General features: G+C 27.8%; 1 protein-coding gene across 3 annotated transcripts; it reads left to right on the top strand.

The window, feature by feature from the left end:
• Positions 1–50: 50 nt before the first annotated feature.
• On the top strand, positions 51–27,130 carry LOC107438615 (cilia- and flagella-associated protein 52). Of its 3 annotated transcripts, none has more exons than XM_016050936.3 (14): positions 51–193; positions 2,404–2,603; positions 3,440–3,576; positions 4,807–4,935; positions 9,857–9,956; positions 10,999–11,161; positions 12,931–13,120; positions 13,566–13,623; positions 17,968–18,080; positions 19,472–19,620; positions 21,585–21,763; positions 23,078–23,196; positions 24,171–24,408; positions 26,705–27,130. In XM_016050936.3, exons 1-14 carry the CDS (start codon positions 142–144, stop codon positions 26,858–26,860), a joined length of 1,983 nt encoding a protein of 660 aa, XP_015906422.2. In that variant the 5' UTR covers positions 51–141; the 3' UTR covers positions 26,861–27,130. The 3 variants fall into 3 exon arrangements, with proteins under 3 accessions (XP_015906422.2, XP_071034756.1, XP_071034757.1); XM_071178655.1 differs by lacking the exons at positions 9,857–9,956; positions 10,999–11,161 and adding exons at positions 7,024–7,123; positions 8,230–8,392; XM_071178656.1 differs by lacking the exon at positions 51–193 and adding an exon at positions 2,140–2,294.
• The last annotated feature ends 407 nt before the right edge of the window (positions 27,131–27,537 follow it).

Raw genomic sequence — 27,537 nt, 5'->3', positions numbered from 1 at the left:
TGAAGCGATCTTACTATTGCCATGGCAACCATTTAATTCTGTTTTATTTACTTGATATATTTTTATCCCTTCTCTGTAATTTTTATCTTGTTAACGACTATATTACTAATACAATTATTTTGAGAAAATTAAATAATTAAAATGAATGAAGATTTAGATCAATTAGAAATAATATCTACTATAGCCTTTCAAGGTTTGATAAATCTTAATATTATCAAATTATATTTGTTTTCCATATTGTTTACTGAAAAAAAAAATTTTTGTTAACTTTTTTAAATTCATATTATTTTTCTAATTTAAGTTAAGGAACAGACTAAACTCTAAATTCTTTTTTACAAGAAAAAACTTACTAAAAGTTTTTAAGATTACCTATTAAGAAATAGGATATATATAGAGAGAAATTTTTTTTTTTTCCTTTTAGCATAGTAAAAAAAAATGCTCCACAAAAATAAAACACAGTTAATTCTATTTTTTATTTTACAACCGATGTTGAGCAGTCCGTTCATTTTCAGGCAGTAGTTGATTTGTTTCAATTACGTCAACTTTTGCATTCTTAAAATTTTAAATTGAAGATGTGAGAATATTTCCGTATTGATATTGATTTCGTATTGACAACTACCATCACCAAGTCACCTAAAGATCTTTGTATAACTAGCGAAAGTTGAAAGGAAAAAAAGTGAAAAGAAAGAAAGAAAAATATTAAATTGTTTACACAGAGGTAGTTACAAGTTATACTCATTAAAATAATCCTATTCTGAGTTTTTTTTTCTGTCGCAGATATTTATGTGGAAATATCCCCTAATATATGATATAAACTTCTGACTCAAGTTTTTATTATCATTATTAATATTATTAAAAAGCATACTATTGATGGAGATTGAAGATGAATTAACTCACATCTGTGTTACGTTGAGATAACGAGATAAACTATTTGAACATCACGTGTTCGATGGACTGCATGGCAATAGAACTTTGATTCTTGATGAGATTGATTCGAACATGCAGCGACTGTGTAAAAAGCGAGAACTATTTATTACAACAAAGCTATTTCAGCTCTTTATCACAGTAATTTTATTTTTATTTTATATCTTCAAAACTCTTTAAGAAAAACCGAAATTCATTTCAACTATTAATTGATAGAAAACACGGGAATGCGTTTGATTTCTCCTCTTTAAAATCTCAGTTGAAATCTCTAAGAAAAGTGAGGTATAACTTAGACAGTAAAATAGTTTTATGTATACATATACATATAATTGAAATACTTACTGATACATCTGTGAGGATGCTATGTAATAATAAAAATAATTAATGAATTCAAAAATAAAGCAATTTTGTTAATAAAAACAATTTCTTGAGATCGAAAGAGATTTTTAATGAAATTCTTATAATTTTATTGAACTTTGTGATTTTTTTTAATTATCGCGAAATTTCTATACAAGAAAATGGGCTGCAGAAATATATCTGTTTTTGCTTATTTGTTTGGTTTTCGATAGTTTTTAAGCTTAAAATGTTATCTCTTGTGACCTTAAATTCACTGTCATATACTTTTTAAGTTTCGAATATGTTACTTTATTTTTACATATTTCAATAATTTTTTTTTTTTTTTTTAAACATTTTGCTTATCAATTTTCCATTTGTATTAACCCTTAGACGCAGAATTTCCTTCTTTTCTTATTATTTTGTATCAATTTGTCAAACTAAATGAAAAATATCATTTTTTAGCATTTTAAGGATTTCTGGTTATGAAATACAGCATGAAACAGCGTTGTCGTTTTCTGGGTTAACGGTGAAATCTTCCAAACACGGCCCACATCCAAATAATATTTTTTTCTTCAAATTAGCACTTATTAGCAGCTATTTAGATGTAAGAGAAACAGTTATTCATCATTGAAATTTCCTTAATTTACAAAATCAGTTATTGATAAATTGTTGAATATGTTTGAAAAAAAATCAAACTGCGTTTTTTGAATTTTATATTTCGGAACTATTGCAATTCCAATAATCTAACATAATTTTTAGTTACTATTAGCGTGTTTTTTGTAAATAAAAAATACTAAAATATATTTTTGTTTGTAATTAGAGAGTCAGAAAAAAAAATGTTTAAAAAAAGGAACACCGATGTCCCATTTACGGCTAAGGGTTAATGCAAACCTATTTCTTCAAAATAAAAAACTTAAAAAAGTAATAATAAAGCCTAATTAAAGGTTAATTTAATAATATTAACAATTCTCCGGACAAAATATCTTTTTTGAATAAGAATCATCCTTTTCGAACAAGACTACACCTGATCTGAAGTAAGTCTCGACGGGCAAATTTCGAATGTACAGATTTTAGTTCTATATCTCTTAATTATATTTGTAATGAGGTTTCGGATTTTGAAATTCACCTCCTGTATTTTTTCAGGGAAGACTAGAAATGGACTCGTTTTTCATGTTGATAAAAAACACGTGGCATACAGTGTTGGACAAAATGTGATGGTCAGAGAAATAAGTAGTGGTAAAGAATACAGATACTATGGTCATTCGAATACCGTTTCCTGTGTAGCTGTTGCTAAAGATGGATCGTTTCTAGCTTCTGGACAAGAAAATTTTATGGGCTTTAAGGTACCTCAGTTTATTTATAAGCTGATTCATTCAGTTACTATTTATTTACAAAATGGTATTACTTCATAAAATATTATGCAGAAGTGTTCTCTAACCATTTATTTTAGTAACTACCTTTAATCACCATCTTAATTATATGTCTTTATTATTTTTTTAAAAAAAAAAGACTGGAAAAAATTTCAAATAAAATTTCAGGAAAAAATTTTGAATTTCAAAAAATTCCAATCACCAGTAGTATAGGTCTGGAATTTTCATGAGAAAAAAAAAATATGTTTAACTCTTTCGTTACAAGCGTCGTATTAAGCCCTCATCCACGGGATGGCCTGTGTGTACGAACGCTGTATCCATGTGACGACCTGTATATCTGTATTTACGATCTATATATTATATTTTATATTGACGAGCTCTATATTTAGCCAGCAACCATTTGATAATCCGTGAGTACGTTTGATGCCATGCGTGTACGTACGCCATGCTTAGCCAGCATCCACGTGATACTATTAGATAACAAACGGAAAACATATTTCGAATCCGCTTAATATGTTTTTTAAGTCGATTGCATTTTTATTTATAATGATGAAAATCAGCTTACCGACACGCTAAGTGCATACTTCGTGGAGCGGTGCATCATTCATTGGCGGAGCAAACTGCCGTAACGAAAGGGTTAAAGCCATTTTTACATACATACTGCACCAATCTTCGGGTTTCTTTGCTATTTGTTACTATCCCTTACTATCCCATTTTCTAATGAGAATTTAGAAAAATAATTTAATTTATCTTCTTTTTTTTGTGTGTGTCCTGTTTAACTTATATATTCAACAGTGGTATACTTTTAGGCAGATGTTATAATCTGGAATTTTCAAGATCAAACCATTTATGCTCGTCATAATATACATCGTGTGAAAGTGGAAGCAGTGGCATTTACATGCGATTCAAAATATATCATTTCACTTGGAGGACAAGACTGTGGGAAGTAATAAAAAATTAAGAGTTGATTAAGAATTACATATCATATTTCTGTGATTCATTGTTTTTATCATTTCATTTATTTTCTTTTAGCACATAATAGAATAGTACATTTTGGGAGTACATTATTTATTTATTTCATGTAAATAAAAATTTTGTTTTAATTATTATACTTGAACAAATTAGAGAAGCGTGGAAGGTTTGAGCTGACTTTTACAAAATTATTTTTTACTTTTTAGTTAACAAGATAAAATTTCCAAGTTGATATTATTTGATAACTCATCATAATTACCCTCTTCACTTTAAAAAAAAAAAATCCGTGTTGTTTTAATCATTTACGAATAATGCAACTAGAAAATGAACGCCTTGTTTTGAAAGCTCGAAACAAGTTTGATTTTTAAACATTAATTTTTGAAGCTTCATTGATAAGTATTTCTTACCATTATAGTTTCTTGGGGGTTATTAAGTTCATTCAATTCTATATATTAAATACTATTTTTAGTCTTCCCTTCCCCAAATCGTCCCGGCAAGAGCTCGACTCTCATCTATAATTCATTAAAAAATGCAACAAAAAAAAACTTACACCCGTAATTTGAAAGTTATAGACGCAGAAGGGGATTTCAATTCCTTCACTGTTATGAAAAAGCTCGAATAAAAAAAATCTATAATGGATAATGTAAGAATGAACTTAGCACTAAAACAAAAACTATTCTAGTTTCGATCAATTCCGTTGACATTAATTTAATACATCAGGTCGTTGGCAAGTCATTTTGTACCCAATATGGAACAATTGCAAACTTAATTTGCTCCAAAAGTAATGTTTGCTCGTTAAAAATCGGAATAGAAGTATCGCATTATCTTTTTTTAAAAAAAATTCTTCTTAGAAATTAAAAAATTATAATAAAGGGTCAATGCTAAAGGAACATAGCTGATCAACGCTTGCCTTCAATGGATTTTATGTGTTGTCATCTATCGTTGATTTCTGAGAAAAAAAGCTTTATACCTGTCACCGTCAAATACTGAAATAAACTAAAGCTCACTTGTCCAATGTCTGTAAAAAAATAATTTTAAACGATTTCTACCTTTAACGCTTTCTGAAACCAGGAAGGTAATTATGAATCACCTAAATGTACTTGTATTCTAAATTTATTATGTGTGAAAATTTATTATGTTTTTCATATTTTCTCAAAACTGTTATTGATTTAAATAATTATTGTGACACTTTGTCTTTTGAAAGTGTGGTTATCTATGACGTGGATAGCTCAGCTCTGCTTTGTGGAAATGTAGCTGCACCTCTTGCTGGAGGTTATGCAAATATATTACGCTGTGCTAACACGAGAAATGATATATTTGTTTCAGCTGGAAAGTAAGATTTTTAATAAAAAATTATTGAAATTAAAAATAATTAGTGAGTTAACTGTAGTAAAACTTTATTTTAGATATATTAATCAAATGTTACTTTCTTCATTAAAATATTTTTATAATTTATCCTTATCCTTGCTCAAGAGTTGCAATATAACATTCTGAGAGGAAACTTTTTTTGACAGTTCCTTGGACTAATTAAAAAAGAAACAAAACATACTTGCTTCACTTAAACATGATTCATAACTTTTAGAAAGCAAAGTATATTTATGATTAATAAGTATCAGGTACAGTTACCCGAAAAGAAGAAGAAAAAAAAAATAATAATCTCGTCTTTTCAAAATAAATGAATAAATAGTCATAATAATAATAATAAGTTGAAAAAGTATAAACAAGTAAGTAAAATGCTCAATTGTTTTAAATTTGGTGATATTTAAATTGCAGCTAATAAAGTACTTATTATATAACATTTCTTAGTAGATCATAAGATCATAACTAAATAATACTTTTTAATATGTACTTAATCAACTGTCTTAAAATTTTCTGTTTGCACTCTGTCTTTTTTTAAATTATATTTTAAAATAAGCAAGTTCGACTTCGTGTGCTGAGCTAAATGATCGGATTTCACAATGTTTTGTTTTTATCTTACACGTGTTCATTAGCATTGCTATTGGTATAGTTTCTGATTATACCCCTGATAAATTAGTATTATTATATCCTTGATATATTAGTAAAAATATATCGCCCCAAAAACTTTTTTCCTAGTAAATATGCAGTAAGTTACAAATTTACACTGAAGCTTAGTTGCGGTGTAGGGTGTTAATTAAATTATTACTAGAATATAGATTTATGTATCTGATAACAATGTAGATCATAAGTTCGCGCAAAGACTTCAAGGGCGGAAGCTATTAGGGGTTCTAGAGAACCAGTAATATCTTTGAATTTATTTTATTAAATATTGAAATTAAGAATAAAATTTTTCATTAATAACAAATTTTTCAATAAAATTTCCGTTGATACAAATATAAGATTTTTTATAATTTTACACTTTTTTTCTGAAACTTTTGGATTTCTTATGGTTAGCTTACGAAATATAACTGATATATTACAATAATAGCAGTTATAAATATATTGGACTACAGTGACGGATTTCAGGTTGCCCCTGTCCTCCTCATAAGGGAAAAAATTTTTTTACAGACCTATGAGAAACATTTATAGGTAAATTCCAAAGTTATTTAAATTTTAACTGAATAGAGATCCGTTTTATGTGAAAACTTATTTTCAAACAAAAAAAAGGTGTCATTATAAATTTATTGATTAATAGGAATTTTAAATAAATTTACAACGTGGAAAAAATGAATAATGGCGAAAATTTTCAACAACTTTAAAAAGTTTTGAGTTTTTAAAAGTCTAAGTTTTTTACTTTGTGAAGTGGGCGGTGATCCAAAAAAAGGTTTTGAAACTATGATGTAGATTAATTATAATACTAGATTTTACCGCAATCAACTTGCTTATGCTCGCCAACACACTGAAGGATTGCTAAATGGAATCGTCGAAAATTTGCGCGAACATTACTTGGTTTTCTCATAACACTTAAAACAAACTGCGTCAAGACAGATTCATGGTTGATAACCAATAATCGAAACAGAATGAAAATTTTTGTTTTAAACAGAGCGTTTTTATTTGATAATAAAAATAATAATAATAGTAAGCAAGTAAATTTTAAAAAAAATTAGAAAGTGTAAGAAGAGTAAATAATGAATTGGAATTTCTAGTCAAACGAACAGAAAACAAATCTTATAAACTTTTTAAAAAATTACGTAGGAATCCTACAAAAATGTAATTAATATTTTAAAAATCAATTACAATGAATAAAAGCCAACGATTTATTGAAAATGTTTTTGACACATTTTAAATTTATTTTTATATTTCAAAATAATGTTCGAAAATAAAAAACTATTAAATATGAATAAGATGTTTGCGTATTTATAGGACTAGATTGATAAAATTTTTCATTGAAATATGATAGTTTAAAACTCAATGAACAATAAAACTAATTTTCTTATTGTGTGATTTTCTTATTTTATTTCAGTAATAGTTTGCGAATATGGAAAATTAATTTCAGAAGTAAAAGAGTAACTCCAACCAATGCATCGATTGGACGTATTCGAAGAGAAATTAAATGCGTCGATGTTAGTAAGAGATTCTTAATTTATTTATTTTTGAAAAAAATAGAGCATTATTTTGATGTTAAATTAAATAAGGGCTTTGATATTTTTATTTTATTATTATAAAAATTATTGCTTGGATAGGGTTAGGCAAATGATTTGATTATTTAAAAGATTCCTAAATTACCGTTCTATCTAGTCATCTTTTCTGCTTTAAAATTTCAGTTACTAACAGCACACATTTTTTCTTGATATGAATTTATTTTTATGCATTGTTTTATCTCAACTTAATAAATATTATAAATTATTCTAGTTACAATAATAGTTTAGTATTTCGATTACAATAAAATGTTTTAAGTTAGTTTACTATTAACTTGTTGTAAAATTTTATTTTAATAGTGTGTTTTTATGTGGTTTCAAAACATGTTTTGAAAAACTTGTATAGACAGAGCTAAAACGAAATGTGGGAGAATTTAACGCAAAAAATAATGAATAAATGAATAACTGTAAGAAATAAGTAAAAAATTCACCTTTCTCATAACTCAACAACGGTTATGTATTACAGTAATGTTCACCCTACTATGTCTTTTAAAATACACGATTAAAAAATAAATAATTAAACTGATTAAAATACATGATTAAAAATGCATGATTATAAGCTTTTTTTCTTCTTTTTTATTGGTCTGGAATAAAACATCCGCTTTTCTTTAACTTCTAGTATTTCTAGATACGTTATTAGTACTATTTCTAGAATTTTAATCATTTTATAGTTAACGCCGTAGTCATATTTTTGCACTCTTATAATTTATAAATAATTAAAAAAGTTCTTCAAATTCAATACTCGGTTTACTCAACTAATAATTTATCCATAATTTAATACGAAATTTAGAATTAGTGTCATTCGCATTATTATATACCGAGCATTCCATATCGTAATAGGTGACATTGTATTCGATTTTATTTTTCAACACTGATCTCAGTCCCTTTGATTCATAGGTGTAAAGTATATTTTTAAAATTTCTACATTATAAAATACTCTCAACAGTTTTAGAAACTATTTAGTTGGAAATTTACTGACACTTTCGATTTTTTTGTTTAATTTTAACCAGCTAATTTTAAAATTCTTACAGATAGACATAGCTGATAACTACTTATATTGTGGAACTGCTTCTGGTGATATACTTAAACTTCAAATAGTCCTCAGTGAAGAAGGTTTCGATGCGAAACTATTAAATTGTTTAATGCGAATAGTTAGCAAAGAGATCATCCGAGATATTCCTCTATTCAGTGGAGGTGAGTCTTTTTTCAAAAGGCATGCGTTAAACAATCTTAAAAAGTCCTTATTTATTTTCATATTTCTTTTCGTTTCCACCTCTTTCTTTTTTTTTCAAAGAAAGTCTTCGTTTCCCTTTCGCGTTGGCAACAAGGAAATTAAATATCAAGCGCGTGAGCTGGTATAAGCACAAAAGCGCACACTCACACCAGTGGCGGACGTAGCGGGGGGGTCATAGAGGTCATAACCCCCCCCCCCGAAAAATTTTTTCTTTAAGATTAAAATAATAATAATAATTTTTTTAATAGTTTACGAAAGAAATAAAGTATTTTAAAAATAATTTAAGGCATATATCGGAGAAATCAATTTTTTTCCCATCTAATTATATTCTTCACTGTTTCAAGAATCATATCGTTGTTGTTGTCCATTTACGTCGCACTAGAGCTGCACAATGGGCTATTGGCGACGGTCTGGGAAGCATCCCTGAGGATGATCCGAAGACATGCCATCACAATTTTGATCCTCTGAAGAGGGGATGACACCCCCGCTTCGGTAGCCCGACGACCTGCACGCGAAGTCGAGCACTTTACGGTAGAACAGTTTAACGAGGACCAATACCGCACACATTCGATCCCTACGCAGACTGATCCAAGTAATCACAAACTCGCACACTGACAGCAGCTAGTGATGCTTAACTTCGGTGATCTGCTGGGAACCGTGTCTTAACGATCAGTCCACTGCGGGATCATAATCCAAAAGATTAAAACGAAATTCGTCATAGTTTCATTGTAAACATTAATAATGCTGAAGCGCGCCGAGTGCGATTAAATGAACTCGCATTATTAAACATTCATCGAGAAATTGATTTGGATATTGAAAAAATCATTGACAGATTTGCCAAAGTTTCAAAAAAGCGTATTACATTTATTATTTATTTATTAAGATGTTAAATATTTGAATTATTTATGCATTGCTCTATTGATTGTTCATTGTTCATTATGGGCAATTTTATCCTCTCAAGAGTTAGGCCATTTGACGGCCTTACAGCCATAGCTCCAAATCACGAAATTTATAATTGTGTTTTTAATAATGTTATGAATCTCCGATCATTGTTTTTAAANATTAGAAAGTGTAAGAAGGGTAAATAATGAATTGGAATTTCGAGTCAAACGAACAGAAAACAAATCTAATAAACTTTTTAAAAAATTACATAGGAATCCTTTAAAAATGTAATTAATATTTCAAAAATCAATTACAATGAATAAAAGCCAACGATTTATTGAAAATGTTTTTGACACATTTTAAGTTTATTTTTATGTTTCAGAAAATCATGTTCGAAAATAAAACACTAATAAATATGAATAAGCTGTTTGCATATTTATAGGACTGGATTGATTAAATTCTTCACTGAAATATGATAGTTTAAAACTCAATGAACTATAAAGCTAATTTTCTTATTGTGTAACTTTTCTATTTTATTTCAGTAATAGTTTGCGCATATGGAAAATTAATTTCAGAAGTAAAAGAGTAACTCCAACCAATGCATCAATTGGACGTATTCGAAGAGAAATTAAATGTGTCGATGTTAGTAAGAGATTTTTAATTTATATATTTTTGAAAAAAATGGAGTATTATTTTGATGTTAAATTAAATACAAGCTTTGATATTTTTATTTTATTATTATTATAATTTTTGCTTGGATAGAGTTATGCAAATGATTTGATTATTTAAAAGATTCCTAAATTACCGTTTTGTCTAGTCATCTTTTCTGTTTTAAAAATTTAGTTACTAAAAATACACAATTTTCCTTGATATGAATTTATTTTTATGCATTGTTTTATCTCAACTTAATAAATATTATAAACTATTATAGTTTCAATTATAGTCTAGTATTTTGATTACAATAAAATGATTAGTTTACTATTAACTTGTAAAATTTTATTTTAATAGTGTGTTTTTATGTGGTTTCAAAACATGTTTTTAAAAACTTAGACAGAGACAGAAACGTAAACAGAGCTAAAACATAATGAGGGGAGAATTTAACACAAAAAATAATGAATAAATAAATAACTGCCAGAAATAAAAAATACACCTTTCCCATAACTTAACAACGGTTATGTATTACAGTAATGTCCACCTTATACAATGTCTTTTAAAATACATGATTAAAAAATAAATGATTAAAATACATAATTAAAAATACATGATTATAAGCTTTTTTTTCTTTTTTATTGGTCTGGAATATAACATACGACTAACGCTGTAGCCATATTTTTACACTCTTATGATTTATAAATTATTAAAAAAGTTCTTCAAATTCAATACTCAGTTTACTCAACTAACAATTTATTCGTAATTTAATACAAAATTTAAAATCAGTGTCATTCACATCATTCTATACCCAACATTCTATATCGTGATAGGTGACATTGTATTCGATTTTATTTTTCAACACTAATCTCAGTCCCTTTGATACATAGGTGTAAAGTATATTTTTAAAATTTTTCCATTATAAAACACTGTCAACAGTTTTAGAAACTATTTAGTTTGAAATTTATTGACGCTTTCGATTTTTTTTCTTTTTTTTTTGTTTAATTTTAGATAGTTAATTTTAAAATTCTTACAGATAGACATGGCTGATAACCACTTATATTGTGGAACTGCTTCTGGTGATATACTCAAACTTCAAATAGTCCTAAGTGAAGAAGGTTTCGATGCGAAACTATTAAATTGTTTGATGAGAATAGTTAGCAAAGAGATCATCCGAGATATTCCTCTATTCAGTGGAGGTAAGTCTTTTTTCAAAAGGAATGCGTTAAACGATCTGAAAAAGTCCTCATTTATTTTCATAATTCATTTTCCTTTCCACCTCTTTTTTTTTTTTTTTTCTTCAAAGAAAGTCCTCGTTCCCCTTTCGCGTTGGCAACAAAGAATTTAAATATCAAACGTGTGAGTTGGTATAAGCACAAAAGCGCAAACTCACATGTTTACAAATTTAAGAATGAAAATTCTTTTCTCGCTTTGACAGTGAAAAGCTGAAACAAACTAAGTTATAAGGTGGGAAGAATTGAAATGTTAAAAGTGAATAATTCATATCAACGAAGTGTTTTATTATAGTATATTTTATTTATTATGCAGGTTCAATAATAATAATTTTATTCATTTGTTATTATTATTTATTAAAAAAAAATGAATATTAGTTGCGCTGTTACGCTCTTTTAAATATAGTAAGAAAGCGTGCTCGTTAGTTAGAATAAAGTGTTCATTAAAGTTATGAAAGACGTAGTAACGTTGAAAGAAGGCGTAAGAGACGTGCTGCCATGTATGGTTTTTAACTATGCAGTTTTCAGTCATGGACAATTTTATCCTCTCAAGAGTTAGGCTATTTGACAGCCTTATAGTCATAACTCCAAATCACGAAATTTATAATTGTGTTTTTAATGATGTTATGAATCTCCGATAATTACTTTTTAAAGCACAATTATTGCTTTGTTTTTTTTTATATTTTCTACTGCATGGCTTTTATTTCAACTTGAAATTTTTATTTTCAAAAACTCATCAACTGAAAATTTTAATTTTGTAAAGACCAATTAGTTTCAAAGAGAAAAAGAGAAGTTCGTTATAAGGATTTTAATAATTAATTTTCTTAAGATTCAGCATTTCAAATGGGTTTTAACTTAGTATGGCTTGCAAAGCAAACCATTCAAGAATGCATAGCAGTCTTTGGGGGAGGAAGCGCATCAGCGGACGGGTGTGTGGAAAGCCCACTAGTAAGATGATAATTATTTCAGATGCTGAGCAGTTTTTATTTCTTTGACACGTATAACGTTCTTAGCCTATGAACATTCATATGATTCTGCTTATGGATTCAATACATAGTACACAAATAACAGAGGAATTTTAAACTCGAAGCAAAATCCTGTCTTCAAGTTAATACCGATTTTTTTTACTATCATTAAATTATACAAGTTGCTCTTATGTTGTGAAACATCGCATTTGATAAATAAAACATTCTTTATTGCGGATTTCGAGTTGGAAGTATTATTCAATGTTCCCTTTTTATGCAATTTCGCGTTTGGAAATCTACAAGTATAAATAGTTCAAATCGAAGAAATTTAACGCCTTGATGTGAAGTCGAAGGTCTATACGTAATAATAAGTTCATGATCCCCGGTATCAGGATATTAGGCAGTTAATTACTGAGATTCAGACAGATTCACCCCAAATTGAAATAGTAGACCATAATATCGTTTATCGACCATATATAGTAGACCATATTATCGTTTAAATTTGCTACAACGAACTTTTCTATAAGCAAGGTGTCAGCTTGTTTTTACATACTTTTATTCATTTTTAATGTTGAAACTTATTACGTAAAAAATAAAAAGTTTGATTGCCACCAAAGCCTATTGCATTACATTTTGAAAGAATCATTATACGATTTGCATTCTATACGTAATCTAATTTGCTAATTTGCTTCCCCTTTTTCCCTTCCTTTTTTTTTAATTTTACTGTCTAATTTCAGAACTTCTTTTTTATAATCATACTTTATAATGCAGGTGTAACTGCTATAGCTGTTTTAAAAACTGGAGAACTGTTAATTGGAACTGGAGATGGAATTGTTTGTCGCTGCAGTCAAGTAGAGTGCCCAGTAAAAGACTTGACAAAGAAACCCCATACGGGAACAGTTCCTACTAAGAAAACTAAAGCTAAGCAAGTCAAAATAGAAATGAAACTTAAAGAACTAGAGTAAGTAATAGGTTTAATTTTTATTTCTTTAAATTTTTTTTTTACTCCTCATATCCATAAATTACCAGGGTCAGACTACAACTAAATTGAAGACCACTACCCGGAGGTAGATTTTGAGGCTCTATTGCCAAACAATTTCAGAACAATTACTAACACCAAAATTACTCGAAATTCGAACTTCAATTGCTTATTTTATGAGCTTAATTACGGTGTCACACAGAGATAGCATACTTTTATTTATCATTTATCTATATCTGATCCATGCATATTTACTATACTAACTACTCACAATTTCGCAAACTTTTAGAATTAAAAAATTTAGCTTCTTACAGGGACTGCTTTTTAGCGTTTACATTCTTTTCCATAGCTTAATGTTTATTGTTTATAAAATTGAGTAAATGTATTTCTTAATTGTTTTATTATTGCTGTTTTTCTTGCGTTTTAGAAAAACTTTGATACTCGGAGAAGTTACATCAATAGCTCTGAGAGGAGATGGACACCAGGTAACTATAACTCAGAGGCACTATCTTGATTTTTTTATTAAATCCATTCTAATTTAAAAGAAATGTTTAGATCATTTTGTTTTCGAGGGCATCAATCCATAATGAATAAACACATTAATGGGTGTAAAATGTAAGTTTAATCTGTGACTTTTTCTTGATAAAGAGAGTGAGGAAAAAAATGAAAAAATGAATGAAGAACCTTACTTACCATATGATTCTATTTTTCTTCCTAAAAATGCATGCATACATTTTTTTCTTCTTTCCATTTCTAAATTTTTATACAAGGGAGAAAATCATCTTATTCTTTATATAGAACAGCGGCTCTCAATTTGTTTCGGCCATGGTACCTAAATGATTGACCATCCTTTTGGCGGAATCTTAACCTTAATTAATGAAGTTCATTTGTAACTGGAACATCTTAACTAAATAAAAACTGCCAATTATTTCAAAATAGTGGAGAATCTAGTTTTTATCAATATTAGTTCTAAAATTAAAATTTTTGTCAGTTAAATTCATGAGCATTTAGTCTATTTTAAAATTTGTTTTTGATGATTTCATAAAAAATAGGCAGAAAATAAATAATAAACGGTATTATGGATAAAGTCCAAATAAAAGCGAAAAAGAACTATATAATAAAAGTTAAGAATGGTTATCAGAGATACATAATTCTTTATTCTTGCATGTGATTTTCTTTTATTTTTGATTAAAACACTCGCTTGGAAATGCTGTTGTAAACTTGATACATGCATATCCTTTTAATTATAATTTCATAACATTGTTTTTTCTTTTCTCGCTTCTCTATATTTCAGGAAAACAACTAAAATATTAATTAAATATAGGATTATTGACGGACTGTAAATATGATTATAGGTTTCAAAAATCAGAATTGCTTACATTTAGTCTTAAATTTCAGAATACCTGTGACCTTTCTTTGAAACCCTGTGTTCCGCGGGACACAGTTTGGGAACCGTTTACATAGAGTATTACTTGCTTACCCAGAAATAAAAAACAAAATATGTTTTTTAACATGTTTCAGTTATAATTTTTCACGGAAAAGAAATTGTCTAAATGTATTGCCCTAGCATGGTTCCATAAAGCTTTTAATAAATTATCAACAAACTTTAAGAATTTTTTAGAATAAAAAAATTATCAAATCAGTAACACTATGGATTAGAGCAGTGATTCTCAACCTGTGGGGCGCGCCCCCCTAGGGGGGCGCGAGCCCACCAGAGGGGTGGCGCGAGAATATTCAAGAGAAAATATTATTTAAAAAAATTGATTAACTGGATGAAAGGAAAGCGCACATATACATAGAAAACAAAATACATTTTGACATATTTAATAACTTATTAAAGTGAAACAACTTATTAAATCAAAATTTAAGGTGGGGAGCCAAGGGTGGCTTGGCCTTAAGGATTTTTTTATAATTTTCTGATTAAGTCTGTGTATCTGAATTTTTTCTGTAACATCTTACACCTATCTCTAATCTATATCACGTATACTTTTAATTGTAAAATAAAATTATAGTACAATTTTAAAATTTTAGCTTCTGCACCTAAGGTTTCGCACAGGTTCCGAAGGTGAGCCATGTTTTGAAATCACTTTTTCACTTCCTCAAATTATCTATAGAAAAAATACTTGGACTGGCAAACTACTTTTAAAAAGGCACTTTAAGTGTCTTGCTGGTAGGAACAAGTTTCCCGACTTTAAAAAAGATATTTGTTTTCAGAGTGTATAATTTGTTTATTGATTTTACTTTGATAGTTCTTGTGTGAAATCACTAGCGATTCTTTTGAGTTAACTCATTAGAATTAATCAAGAATTATTGAGTTAATTTTTTCAGAAGGATTAGCCAACAAGTAAGAGTTAAATAACCATACTAGAGTTAACTAACNTTGCTTCCCCTTTTTCCCTTCCTTTTTTTTTAATTTTACTGTCTAATTTCAGAACTTCTTTTTTATAATCATACTTTATAATGCAGGTGTAACTGCTATAGCTGTTTTAAAAACTGGAGAACTGTTAATTGGAACTGGAGATGGAATTGTTTGTCGCTGCAGTCAAGTAGAGTGCCCAGTAAGAGACTTGACAAAGAAACCTCATACGGGAACAGTTCCTACTAAGAAAACTAAAGCTAAGCAAGTCAAAATAGAAATAAAACTTAAAGAACTAGAGTAAGTAATAGACTTAATTTCTTTTATTTATTATTTTTTTTTATTTATTATTTTTTTACTCTTCGTGTGCATAAATTACCAGGATCAGACTGCAACTAAATTGAAGACCACTACCCGGAGGTAGACTTTGAGGCTCTATTGTCTAACAATTTCAGAACAATTACTTACATCAAAATTACTCGAAATTCGAACTTCTATTGCTTATTTAGAATAATTATTAACTATGTGGAATTAACGAGCTTAATTACGGGGTCACACACAGATAGTATACTTTCATTTATCACTTATCTTTGATCTATGTTTACTAACTACTCTCAATTTTGCAAACTTTCAGAATTGAAGAATTTAGCTTCTTACATGGACTGTTTTTTAGCTTTTATATCTTTTCCATAGCTTAATGTTTATTGTTTATAAAATTGAATAAATGTATTTCTTAATTGCCTTATTATTGCTGTTTTTTTTTTTTTTTTTGCGTTTTAGAAAAACTTTGATACTCGGAGAAGTTACATCGATAGCTCTTAGAGGAGATGGACACCAGGTAACTATAACTCAGAGGCACTATCTTGATTTTTTATTAAATCCATTCTAATTTAAAAGAAATGTTTAGATCATTTTGCTTGCGGGTGCATTAATCCATAATGAATGAACACGTTAACGGGTGTAAAAAGTAAGTTTAATCTGTGACTTTTTCTTAATAAAGAGAGAGAGGAAAAAAATGAAAAAATGAATGAAGAACCGTACTTACCCTATGATTCTATTTTTCTTCCTAAAAATGCATGCATACATTTTTTTCTTTCCATTTTTAAATTTTTATACAAGGGAGAAAATCGTTTTATTCTTTATATAGAACAGCGGCTCTCAATTTGTTTCGGCTATGGTACCTAAATGATTGACCATCCTTTTGGCGGAATCTTAACTTTAATTAATGAAGTTCATTTGCAACTTGAACATAGTAACTAAATAAAAACTGCTAATTATTTCAAAATAGTGGCGAATCCACTTTTTATCAATATCAGTTTTGAAATTAAAATTTTTGCCAGTTAAATTCATGATCATTCAGTCTATTTTTTAATTTGTTTTTGATGATTCCATATAAAATAAGTAGAAAATAAATAATAAGCGGTATTATGGATAAAGTCGAAATAAAAACGAAAAAGAACTATATAATGAAAATTAAAAATGGTTATCAAAGATACATAATTCTTTATTCTTGCATAAAGTTTTATTTTATTTTTGATTGAAACACTCGTTTGGAAATGCTGTTGTAAACTTGATACATGCATATCCTTTTAATTATATTTTCATAATATTGTGTTTTTCTTCTTCTTTTTTTTTTTTTCGTTTCTCTATATTTCAGGAAAACAACTAAAATAGTAATTAAATATAGGATTATTGACGGACTGTAAGTATGATTATAGGTTTCAAAATTCAAAATTGCTTGCATTTAGTCTTAACTTTCAGAATACCTGTGACCCTTCTTTAGAACCCTGTGTTCCGCGGGACACATTTTGGGAACCGTTTATTATAGAGTATTATACTTGCTTACCCAGAAATAAAAAACAAACAATATGTTTTTTAACGTGTTTCAGTTATAGTTTTTCATGGAAAAAAAATTTCTAAATGTCTTTCCCTCGCATGGTTCCGTAAAGTTTTTAATAAATTATTGACAAACTTTAAGAATTTTTTAGGATAAAAAAATTATTAAATCAGTAACACTATGGATTAGAGTGGTGATTATTTTTTCTTTAGCAAAGTTGCCACTTAGAAGAGAATATTATTGTGGAAAAAAGTTAAACAATTTCTATATTTCTTAATTAACTACACTTTAGGTTACATCAGATCATAGTCAAGCAAAAAATACGTCACGATAACAAATGGACAAATTTGAATTCTAGTCTTTTGAATTTCTCGAATTCTCTTAAAAATGTTTAAAGTTACTCTACTCTTGACAGTAACTTGGATTTATTCTTCTTTTTTAAAACATTTTTGACTCTGATTTCATAGTGTAAGTGAACCCTATTTTTGCTGTATACTATAAAATAAATTTTTTTTTTAATTGCGAGATTATTCACGTTGAAGGTTATTTCTGTAATAATATAATTTATAAATTTAAAGAAAATTGTTTTGTTCTTTTAAAATATGTATAATTAATTAGCTTTCTTTCCATTAATAGTTTTTGGTTGGTTCTCAAAAGTCTGAAATTTATCAAGTCACTTTGATTGGATTTAAGTGTGAGCGAATTTATACTTGCCACGGTAAAGCTGTCCGTGATGTTGTCTTTCCTTAGTAAGCGCTTAAATTTTTATTATTTATCCAATGTAAACTCATGTTATAATTTATAACGGAGGAGGCAAAGCCACGCGGTAAAAAAAATCACTGATACATTTCTTCAGAATAATGAAACCGACAAAGAATTTGTAAAAAATTATAGGTGCTTGAAAATTTTAGTATTCTCTCACTTGGTCAGAGAATAATCCCGTAGTTTTAATCAATATATAATCTGAAATGACTTATTTAATTCAAGACTCGAATTTTAAGACCAGAAATTGCCTGCATTTGCCTTTAATCGTAATTACGCATTTAATATACGGGGTGCTTATAGTTAAAGTTACCATAGATAAACCAGTATAACGTACATTTTAATAAAGGGATGTCCAATAAATCTGATATATACAACATTTGGACCATGAAAAATATAAAAGAAATTTGCTATAAAATTAGTTTTCGTTATAATCGTTAGATAGCGCTTTTCATGCACGAAAAAACGTTAATGCATTTTATTGTGGTTTGAAAAACCAGTTAGTAGTCTTTGCAGTAAAATCAATCAGCAATATGCCATAACAGAAAAAAGATTATTACCTAATTCAAAACAACTGGGTGCAAAGAAGAGGACAAAAAGACTTCCAAATCATACTGAATTTAAAATCATGCATAAGCATAACATGTGATGTCGTTGCAATAGATTGAAAAGCTCTTAATTGAACTTTATGAAACAAATTTTGAATAAGTGTTTGACAAATATGGAATATGCACTGAATCTATACATTGATATAATACATTTTTGCATCCACAATTTATGTGTTTTATACTGCCCCATAGTGGACACAGTGGATCACCGAAGTCAAGAATCATTAGCAATGGTCAGTGAGCGGGTGGATCATTTCTTTAATTAGTCTGAGAGGGACTGAGTGTACGCTGTATCGGTCCTCGTTAAACTGTTCTACAGTAAAGTGCTCAACTTCACGCGCAAGTCGTCGGACTACTAAAGGGAGCCATCCCATTTGCAGAGAATCAAAATTGTGATGGCTGGCTTTGGATCATCAACATCAGGAATACTTCCCAGACTGCCGCTCCCATTGTGCAGCTGAATTGCTGTTTATTCTTTATATTCGTTCTTTTCTCATTCATTGCTAAAATTTTAAACATGTTGCTTTTATTGAAAAAATTTTACCATCTACAGAATACATGATTCCAAGCTTCATTACCATCCATCAACCAGAATGATCTCTATGTTGGTCTAAAAAAATTAACTTCGATTATAACCACCCTATAGAATGATTTCAGAATATTTCTGAAAGATGAATGCGAATCGCGGCTAATTCATTTCTCTTAATTTGTAAACGTTTATTATGTATTTTATTTCCTTACACCAACATAAACTCTGTTATTTTTTTTAGCAAATGTTCAGATTTGTTCACTACTTGTTCCTTTGAAACAATCCGAGTCTGGAATCTCGCCTCTTCCTTAGAGCTTTTGCGTATTGAAGTTCCTAACATGACATGCCATTCTGTATTAGTAATGAGAGACGGAAGATCAATTATAAGTGGTAAATTTTATTTTCAAATTTATCTGCTTTCATATTTTCATTTTGTATTTATTTGTTAGCATAAATCAAGATCGAATCATCAATTTGATAGTTAATCTTATCTCTAATAATTATAAGATAAATTATCTCTCCTCCAACATCAAATGTTAGTTTAAAATAATTATAAAAGAAATAAAAAAATATGTATTGAAAGATTGCAGGTATTTGTACTTTTATAGATTCATGTATAGATGAATTAATCTAACCAATATATAACTTAATAGATTAAAATAAGTCCACGTGGTTTTTATTTTAGGTTTAATTAAACCCAAAATTAGTTTTTTAAAAGCAGCTTGTGAGTATGTATTTACTGATTTTTTTTTTCTCAAAATTTTCTGTAATGACCGATTTTCTTATAAAAAGTATCTTTTTAGATAATAGCATGCTCTTTTTATAACTGTTGTGACTTTGTTACATTTTATAACTGCTTTATAGGATAAGTATTGTTCATTTATATAGCGTTCTTTGCTATTAATTTTTATTATTAGCTAAAAAAGAACTGTTATTATTGGTGCAATTTTCTAAAATGAAAAAGAAATTCAATAAAATTAAGTTGTTATTTTATTTTTTTATGTATATTTGAAAAGTTTTTCATCGTTGTAATGTTTCATCTCAGGACAAATATGTGAAATTAAAGAATTTCTCATTCATTTTAATAATTTTATACTAGATTTAAAAAATTAAATAAATAATGATTTTTTTCAACAAAGAAATTTTTTAAATCAATTTTTTTAATCTATTTTTAACGATGCCAAATTTTTATTAGTAAAATAGTAATGTTGGTAAAAAATTAAAGTTTTAGTTCAAGTTTGAGGTATTCAAACGCGCACACTCTCTCTCTCCCTCTCTCTCGATTTGATTAAAGAGAATAATTGTCAAATTAATAATTTATTTATATTTTTTCTAAATCGATATTTTTATTTTTAAATAAATAGAAGGAAATTAAATTTCAATTTTGATATCTCAAATTTTTGCAAATTTGAACCTGTACACTTGAACTGTTGAACATTTTCAAAAATGCAATCCTTTGTTATCAATGAGTTTATGTGCTGTAGTTACATGAGAAAATTTTTATAATCTGTTAGGTTAAAAATTTGTGCCATTGTTTCGAATAAAGAAAAATAATGATTGTATTCTTGATTTGACCTAAAAATCTATAACAACATAAGCTACTTGAACAATCTTTTGAAACTAAATGAAATAGTTTCAATTGCATTTACAGTACCAATAGTTTGGAATCATAACTGCTTCTCTTGCAATTATAATAGCATTTTGTACTATTTGTGTGACTAATCCCCTCACTGTCTAGCGGCAGCTGGACATTATCAATGAGTTCATACACTCTCAAGAAATCCAGGGCAAGCAAAGGGTCCGTCGCATAAGTCAAATAGTTAGAATTTAAATGTATTAGTGTGTGAAACACTTATTTTCAATTAGTAAGTGTTCTTAATTTAAATGAACAGGATGGAATGATGGTAAAATTAGAGGTCATACTCCTGAAACTGGCCATCCTATTTACATCATAGTGTGTGAAACACGTATTTTCCATTAGTAAGTGTTCTTAATTTAAATTAACAGGATGGAATGATGGTAAAATTAGAGCTCATACTCCTAAAACTGGCCATCCTATTTACATCATAGTGTGTGAAACACGTATTTTCAATTAGTTAGTGTTCTTAATTTTAAATTAACAGGATGGAATGATGGTAAAATTAGAGCTCATACTCCTGAAAGTGGCCATCCTATTTACATCATAGTGTGTGAAACACGCATTTTCAATTAGTTAGTGTTCTTAATTTAAATTGACAGAATGGAATGATGGTAAAATTAGAGATCATACTCCTGAAACTGACCATCCTATTTGCATCATAGTGTGTGAAACACGTATTTTCAATTAGTTAGTGTTCTTAATTTTAAATTAACAGGATGGAATGATGGTAAAATTAGAGCTCATACTCCTGAAACTGGCCATCCTATTTACATCATAGAAAATGCTCATCAACGGGGTGTGACAGCCATTGCCGCGACTTCCAACTGTCGCAATATCATAAGCGGTGGAGGTGAAGGAGATGTTAGGGTCTGGAATGTCACAACAAGTGTTCAAGTAATAGTTCTATTCTTTTAAAAAATTATTTTTAATAAAACTTAACTATTTTGTTCAGAAATGAAATATTTCTTATGGTTTAAATTATAAATTGCTATTGATCCCCTTTGTCACAGAATTTTTATTAAACATATTTTTCACGCCTTTTTTATTATTTTGTAAAAATTTATAATCAAAATAAGGGGGGGGGGAACTATAAAATAATTTATAGTTATAAAATACAGCTTGAAACATCGGTGTCTTTCTCTGCGTTATAGGTAAAATCTTCCTTACATTCCAAAACAATAATTTTTCAAATTTGCAGTTATTTAGATCTATGAGAAACAGTTATTCGTCATTGAAAATTTGTTAATTTACAAAATCAATTATTGATAAATTTTTAAATAATAATAAAAAGAATTTCCAAACTACATTTTTTGTATTTTATATTTTAGTACAAATATAATTTCGAAAATCTAACAGATTTTTTCCGTAACTATTAGACTGTGTTTTTTATACCAAAATATATTTTTACTTGTGAGCACCAGAAGAAATATATATAAAGGAAACACCGGTGTCTCATCTGCGTCAAAGGGTTAGAGATTTGAATACTTAGTGTGCAATGTTATTAACAACAAAGCAAGTGCATATAAATAAAAAGTTTAAAACTTTGATACATGATGCATTTATTTTCAACTACTTAACTTTTATTTTATAGCAGAAAGGGAACAAACCAATTAGAATATCTCCCCCCTCCCCTATTTTTCTCAATTGAAAATATTTATTACTTAGATACTTGAGATATTAAAGCTTATTTATTACTTTAATGCCTAGATACTTGGCATATTTATTTTCCTTATACATTTATTTTCATTTTATATTACTAAAATATAAAAAGAAACATCTTTGTCCCATTTGCGTCTAAGGGTTAAAGATTTAAATACTTAAAACCTTAATGTGCATTGTTATTAACAACAAAGCAATTGCATATAAACAAAAAATTTTAAACCTTTGACACTTGACAGTTATTTTCAATTTTTTAACTTTTATTTTATTACAAAAAATCAACAAGTAAACTAGAATGTATCTCCCCATCTCTTCAATTGAAAATATTTATTACTTTATTACTATTAAATTGAAAAAATATGCATTTATTACTTTATATATTTACTATTTATGATAATCGAATGAAATGGAAGATAAGAAAACCATTACAGTTTTTGTAATTTTTTTTGTTGCTTTTAATTTTTTTATATGATCAAAAATCATTTTTAATATTGAAATCAATCAGGTTTTTTGTTTTGCTTTTGCAAGTGATTTGAATTAAAATTTTAGGTTCTTCTTCGTACAATGAAAGAGCATAAAGGTGCGATTACGTGCATAAAAGTGAAAAGTAATGATAAGGAATGCGTAACTTCAGCAGGTGATGGCTCATGTATAATTTGGGATTTAGAGTAAGTTGTAATTATCGAATTATTTGAATTAAAATTGAATTACATAATTTTTATTCTATATTCTCTTTTCTCTACCACACGATTAAACTAGGCAAAGTAAAGAGAGGCAAATTATTTTGCTGCTGTACCGTTCCTCATCATGTAATTTTGCTACTTTTAATTAAAATACAATCACTTAACATAAGTGGAAAGTCCAAATTACGCTTAAAAAATTCAAGTTACTATTATTTAAAGTCAAAACCCATTAAACGAATGATCCCAGTAAGGAAAATTTTAACAAACAGTTTCCTTAGTTCCTAAACTAAGGTGAAAGAGTTTGAGTGAAAAAATAAATAAAATCATCCTGAATACCTTTAGTTTTAATTATTGGATTTTTCATGAATTTATAGCTATTTTTAGTCTAATTATTTTATATATGCAAGTTAATTATTTTAGACGATATCATAAGTTAAGAAAACAGACGATAATAAGGATTAAAAATTATGAATCAGACGTTAAATTGCAAATATTTAAGTCACAAAAACATACTTTCTCTGAATAAACTTAGATTTTTATATATTCAACAGATTTAGATTTCCGACATTAAAATTATGTGAGATAGCTGCAATCTGGAATATATGGTCTAAATCGTTTAGTCAGAACAGCGAAAAGTTATTGCACATTGTTATAAAACTCGTTTATACAAAGATAATTAATTCCATTAAAAATAACTTTAATAATTATTTAATATATTTATTATTTTATTTAATGATGGTCGAAATGATTTTTTACTGTAAGGCATTCAAATTTCATTTTGTGTAATTTCAAATGACAAAATACAAAATTTGAACGAATTCGGACGAAACAGTAACATAAAAGTTATAAAATTTCAAAAAGCCACATTTTTAAACTTCCTAAGATTTTATCACTTTTATTTTAACTGATGCTATTGACCTTATGATAAGTAAACTCATGTTTTCGTATTTTTTTGTCAGGAATTTCATAAGGATGCAAGTGGTGTTTGCAAACACAATTTTTCAAGCAGTGTGTTATGGTCCTGAGGAATATCAAATAATTAGCTGTGGAACGGATCGTAAAATTTCTTATTATGAAGTCCTTGATGGAACGATGGTACGAAGTTTAGAAGCTTCGCTATCCGGATCTATAAATGCTATGGACATAACTGATGACTGCAAATTGTTTGTCACTGGTGGCGCTGATAAGTTGATAAAGGTAGATATTACTTTCAAACAACTATTCTTCACTTATACGGTATAATTTTTTTTATTGAATTTGATGCTTAGTCTAACTGCTAGAAAAAGTTGATATTTATTTTAGAATAATTCACATAGTACTACGCTACTAATTGGCAAAGGTGTTAGAAGGATTCAACAAATATCTACTTCTAAAAACCTAATTGTAGTATTGCATTAGAAAATAAGCAAAACAATATTGAAAATTGAATCTGCGTTGCTAAGGACATTTCATAGTGCTTTTGTCGGATAATGCCAATGCTCTGGTCACAAAACATTCTTTAATTATTTTAAAGTTTTCATCCAATTTTTTTTTTTTAAATAAAAGAATTTTATTCTTAATTCAGAGGAAATTTTTCAAGATTACTAAGCCACAAAATTAAAATAATAATAATAAAATAAGTAGCACTCAAATTGTGTTATTTACCAAGACGTATTTTAAAAAAGATTTCGTTTTTACTAATTAAAAAAATCTTTATGAATAAGAGAAGTGAACAGAAAGGAATCATTGACATTTTAATGTTAGTTGATAATAATTAAACCCTCAAATTTAAAAGAAAGTTTAAGAAAACTACCTAAGTTGTGTAATAAAACTACAATCAAAACAAGAAAACTACAATAAAAATTTTAATCTAAAATCTAAGATGCTGACATTACAGGTTATTTAAAGTTTAATTTGAAGTATCATTTAAGAAACATCCTACAATTGCAACACTAAATACAAAAATCAAACAGTCTCTGCATATGAGAAACCTAATGTAGATAAATTATGCAGAGTAGGTAGGTTATGTAGTGTGGACTTTCAGCCATAAATTAGGAAGACTACGACAACCAATAGGTTATCTTTGTTGGACCCTAAGTTTGGATTAGGTTTACCCCCGAATCGAATACCTACATTAGGTTGGACGGTTGAGTTTAGATAAGCTTTTAGGTTTATAAGGTTTTGCTTTAGATAAATGGTCAGATTTCAACCAACAGGAAAAGTTGACCACAACATAAAAGTATAAAGTATTGGTACGTAGGTTATAATTCTAAGATGCTGACTGATGAGATTTAATAATGATTGTACGTGTTCCAGCCTACTGTTAAATTTGCTATGCATAATAACATTTTTCTCAATCGTATTGCGGTTTATTTATCAATAATTAATAAAGATATAATTGTATTGAAATAAATCATTTCTATTAATAAATTCCTTAATTTTGCCTTAACTTTGATCCAAATAATTTTACGCGTTCCAGCTTACCGTTAAATTTGCTATGCGTAATAAGATTTTTGTCAATCATTTTGTATTTCATTTAACAATTAATAATAAAATCTATGCTTGTGTAGATAAATTATTTATATCAATAAGTTCCGAAAAAAGAATTAAATTAATAAATTGCAAGTTTCGTCATGCCTTTCGATTACTTTGTTTGAAAATGTACAGCCATATGTTCATAACGGCGTATGAGAAAATTAACTGTCCTATTTTTAAATCTGAATTTATTTTAAGAATATAATAAGTATAAGTTTAATTTAATTTTCAGTAACACAGTAAACACACAAATAAAATCTGACTAGTTTTAAGAATGTGAGTTAAATCATAATTTATTTTAAGAATGCGATGAGTATAAGCTTAATTTAATTTTCAATAAAACAGTAAACATTGACAAGCAACGCTATTGTATAATTTGTACTCAAATACTTATAAATTCAAATTTAATTAATTCATTGATAATGATTATTTATTTTTCTTTATTTATTGCTTTAGATTTTATCTTCATAGTTTTAGTTTACCTCTTGTTCCTTAATTGCTGTACTTTTACTTTTGCATATATTTTTTTGGAACTTAAAAATTTTTACTTAAAATATTAATAACTTACTTAAAAAAAAACATTTTATTTTAAACAAATTAACGATTTAAGCATGTATATCAAAGATTTAGTAGTCATTTGGTTTACTTCTGCTTATTTTTAAATGCTGATTAAATTAGGTTTGCAATTTTCAATGTATTTCAATAACTACCAATGGAAAAATATTTCACAAAAAGTGCAAATGTTTGTAGTTTGTTGCTTAAAAATATAGATATTTAACTTCAAAAATACTTAATTAATATAAATAAATAAAAATACTTAATTTTAACTCAAAAATACTTAAGTTTATGACTATTTTTTAAACGGGGAATATTTATCTTTTTTATGAGCGTTTGTTAAATCATATTTTTACACGTTTATTAATTATTGCATAACTCATTATGCTTTATGATTGGATGTTTTTTCTTCATTTGATTTTAGGTTTGGAAATATCTAGAAGGTACAGTCACTCATGTTGGATATGGTCATAGTGATGAAATTACTGCTCTGAAAATTTCACCGAATAAAAAACATATTATAAGTGTTGCAAAAGATGGCAGTATTATTCGCTGGAAATTTCCCGCACAACTTCAATAATATACCCACTCGTTACTGTGAAATAAGTGAAATTCTAGTTTTGATACTTGTGAAAAAGGTTTTCCATCTATTTCAATCAAGGTATTCAGAAAATATTCATAAATTTTTTTTAGATGCGAAGTTTTGATAACTTTTAAACAGCCATTTTAAATCTTTTGTACACATGAAGTGTTTTAATTAAGTACGCATCATCAAAGTATGTTTTAGAGTATATATCAGTATTTTATTAGATACCTCTGTATAAATAAATAAATTCATATTCATTCTTAATAGTGTTTGTTTTTATTGTATCGATTTTTATTGTTTTAAGTAAATTACAAAAAATGCTTTTGATTCTTATGTGTTTATTTATTATATCTCGGTTCTATATTTTTTCAGTTTTCTCAAATTATCAAGACTAACTTGGAAACAAGTTTATTTTACCTCAATTTCTATTCAGATTTCTCAATCTAATTTGAAATTGAAACTTATTTTAATGTCTTCAATATTTTTGTGGATAACCTTACCTCAGAGACCGTCTTGCCTCTCGACGAAATTATCAAATTCATATACATATATTTCTCAGTCGTGAAAAGGATAGAAATTTAATATGGATGGCTCACTGTGAAGTGCAAACAATAACATTTTAAAACCTGAACGGTATCTTGAAAACTTCCGGTGAATCCCTCCGCTTACAC

The sequence above is a fragment of the Parasteatoda tepidariorum genome, chromosome 3, assembly GCF_043381705.1.
Source record: "Parasteatoda tepidariorum isolate YZ-2023 chromosome 3, CAS_Ptep_4.0, whole genome shotgun sequence".
Lineage (NCBI taxonomy): Eukaryota > Metazoa > Arthropoda > Arachnida > Araneae > Theridiidae > Parasteatoda > Parasteatoda tepidariorum.
The sequence above is the reverse complement of the archived record's forward strand: the minus strand, read 5'-3'. Positions and strand labels throughout refer to the sequence as shown.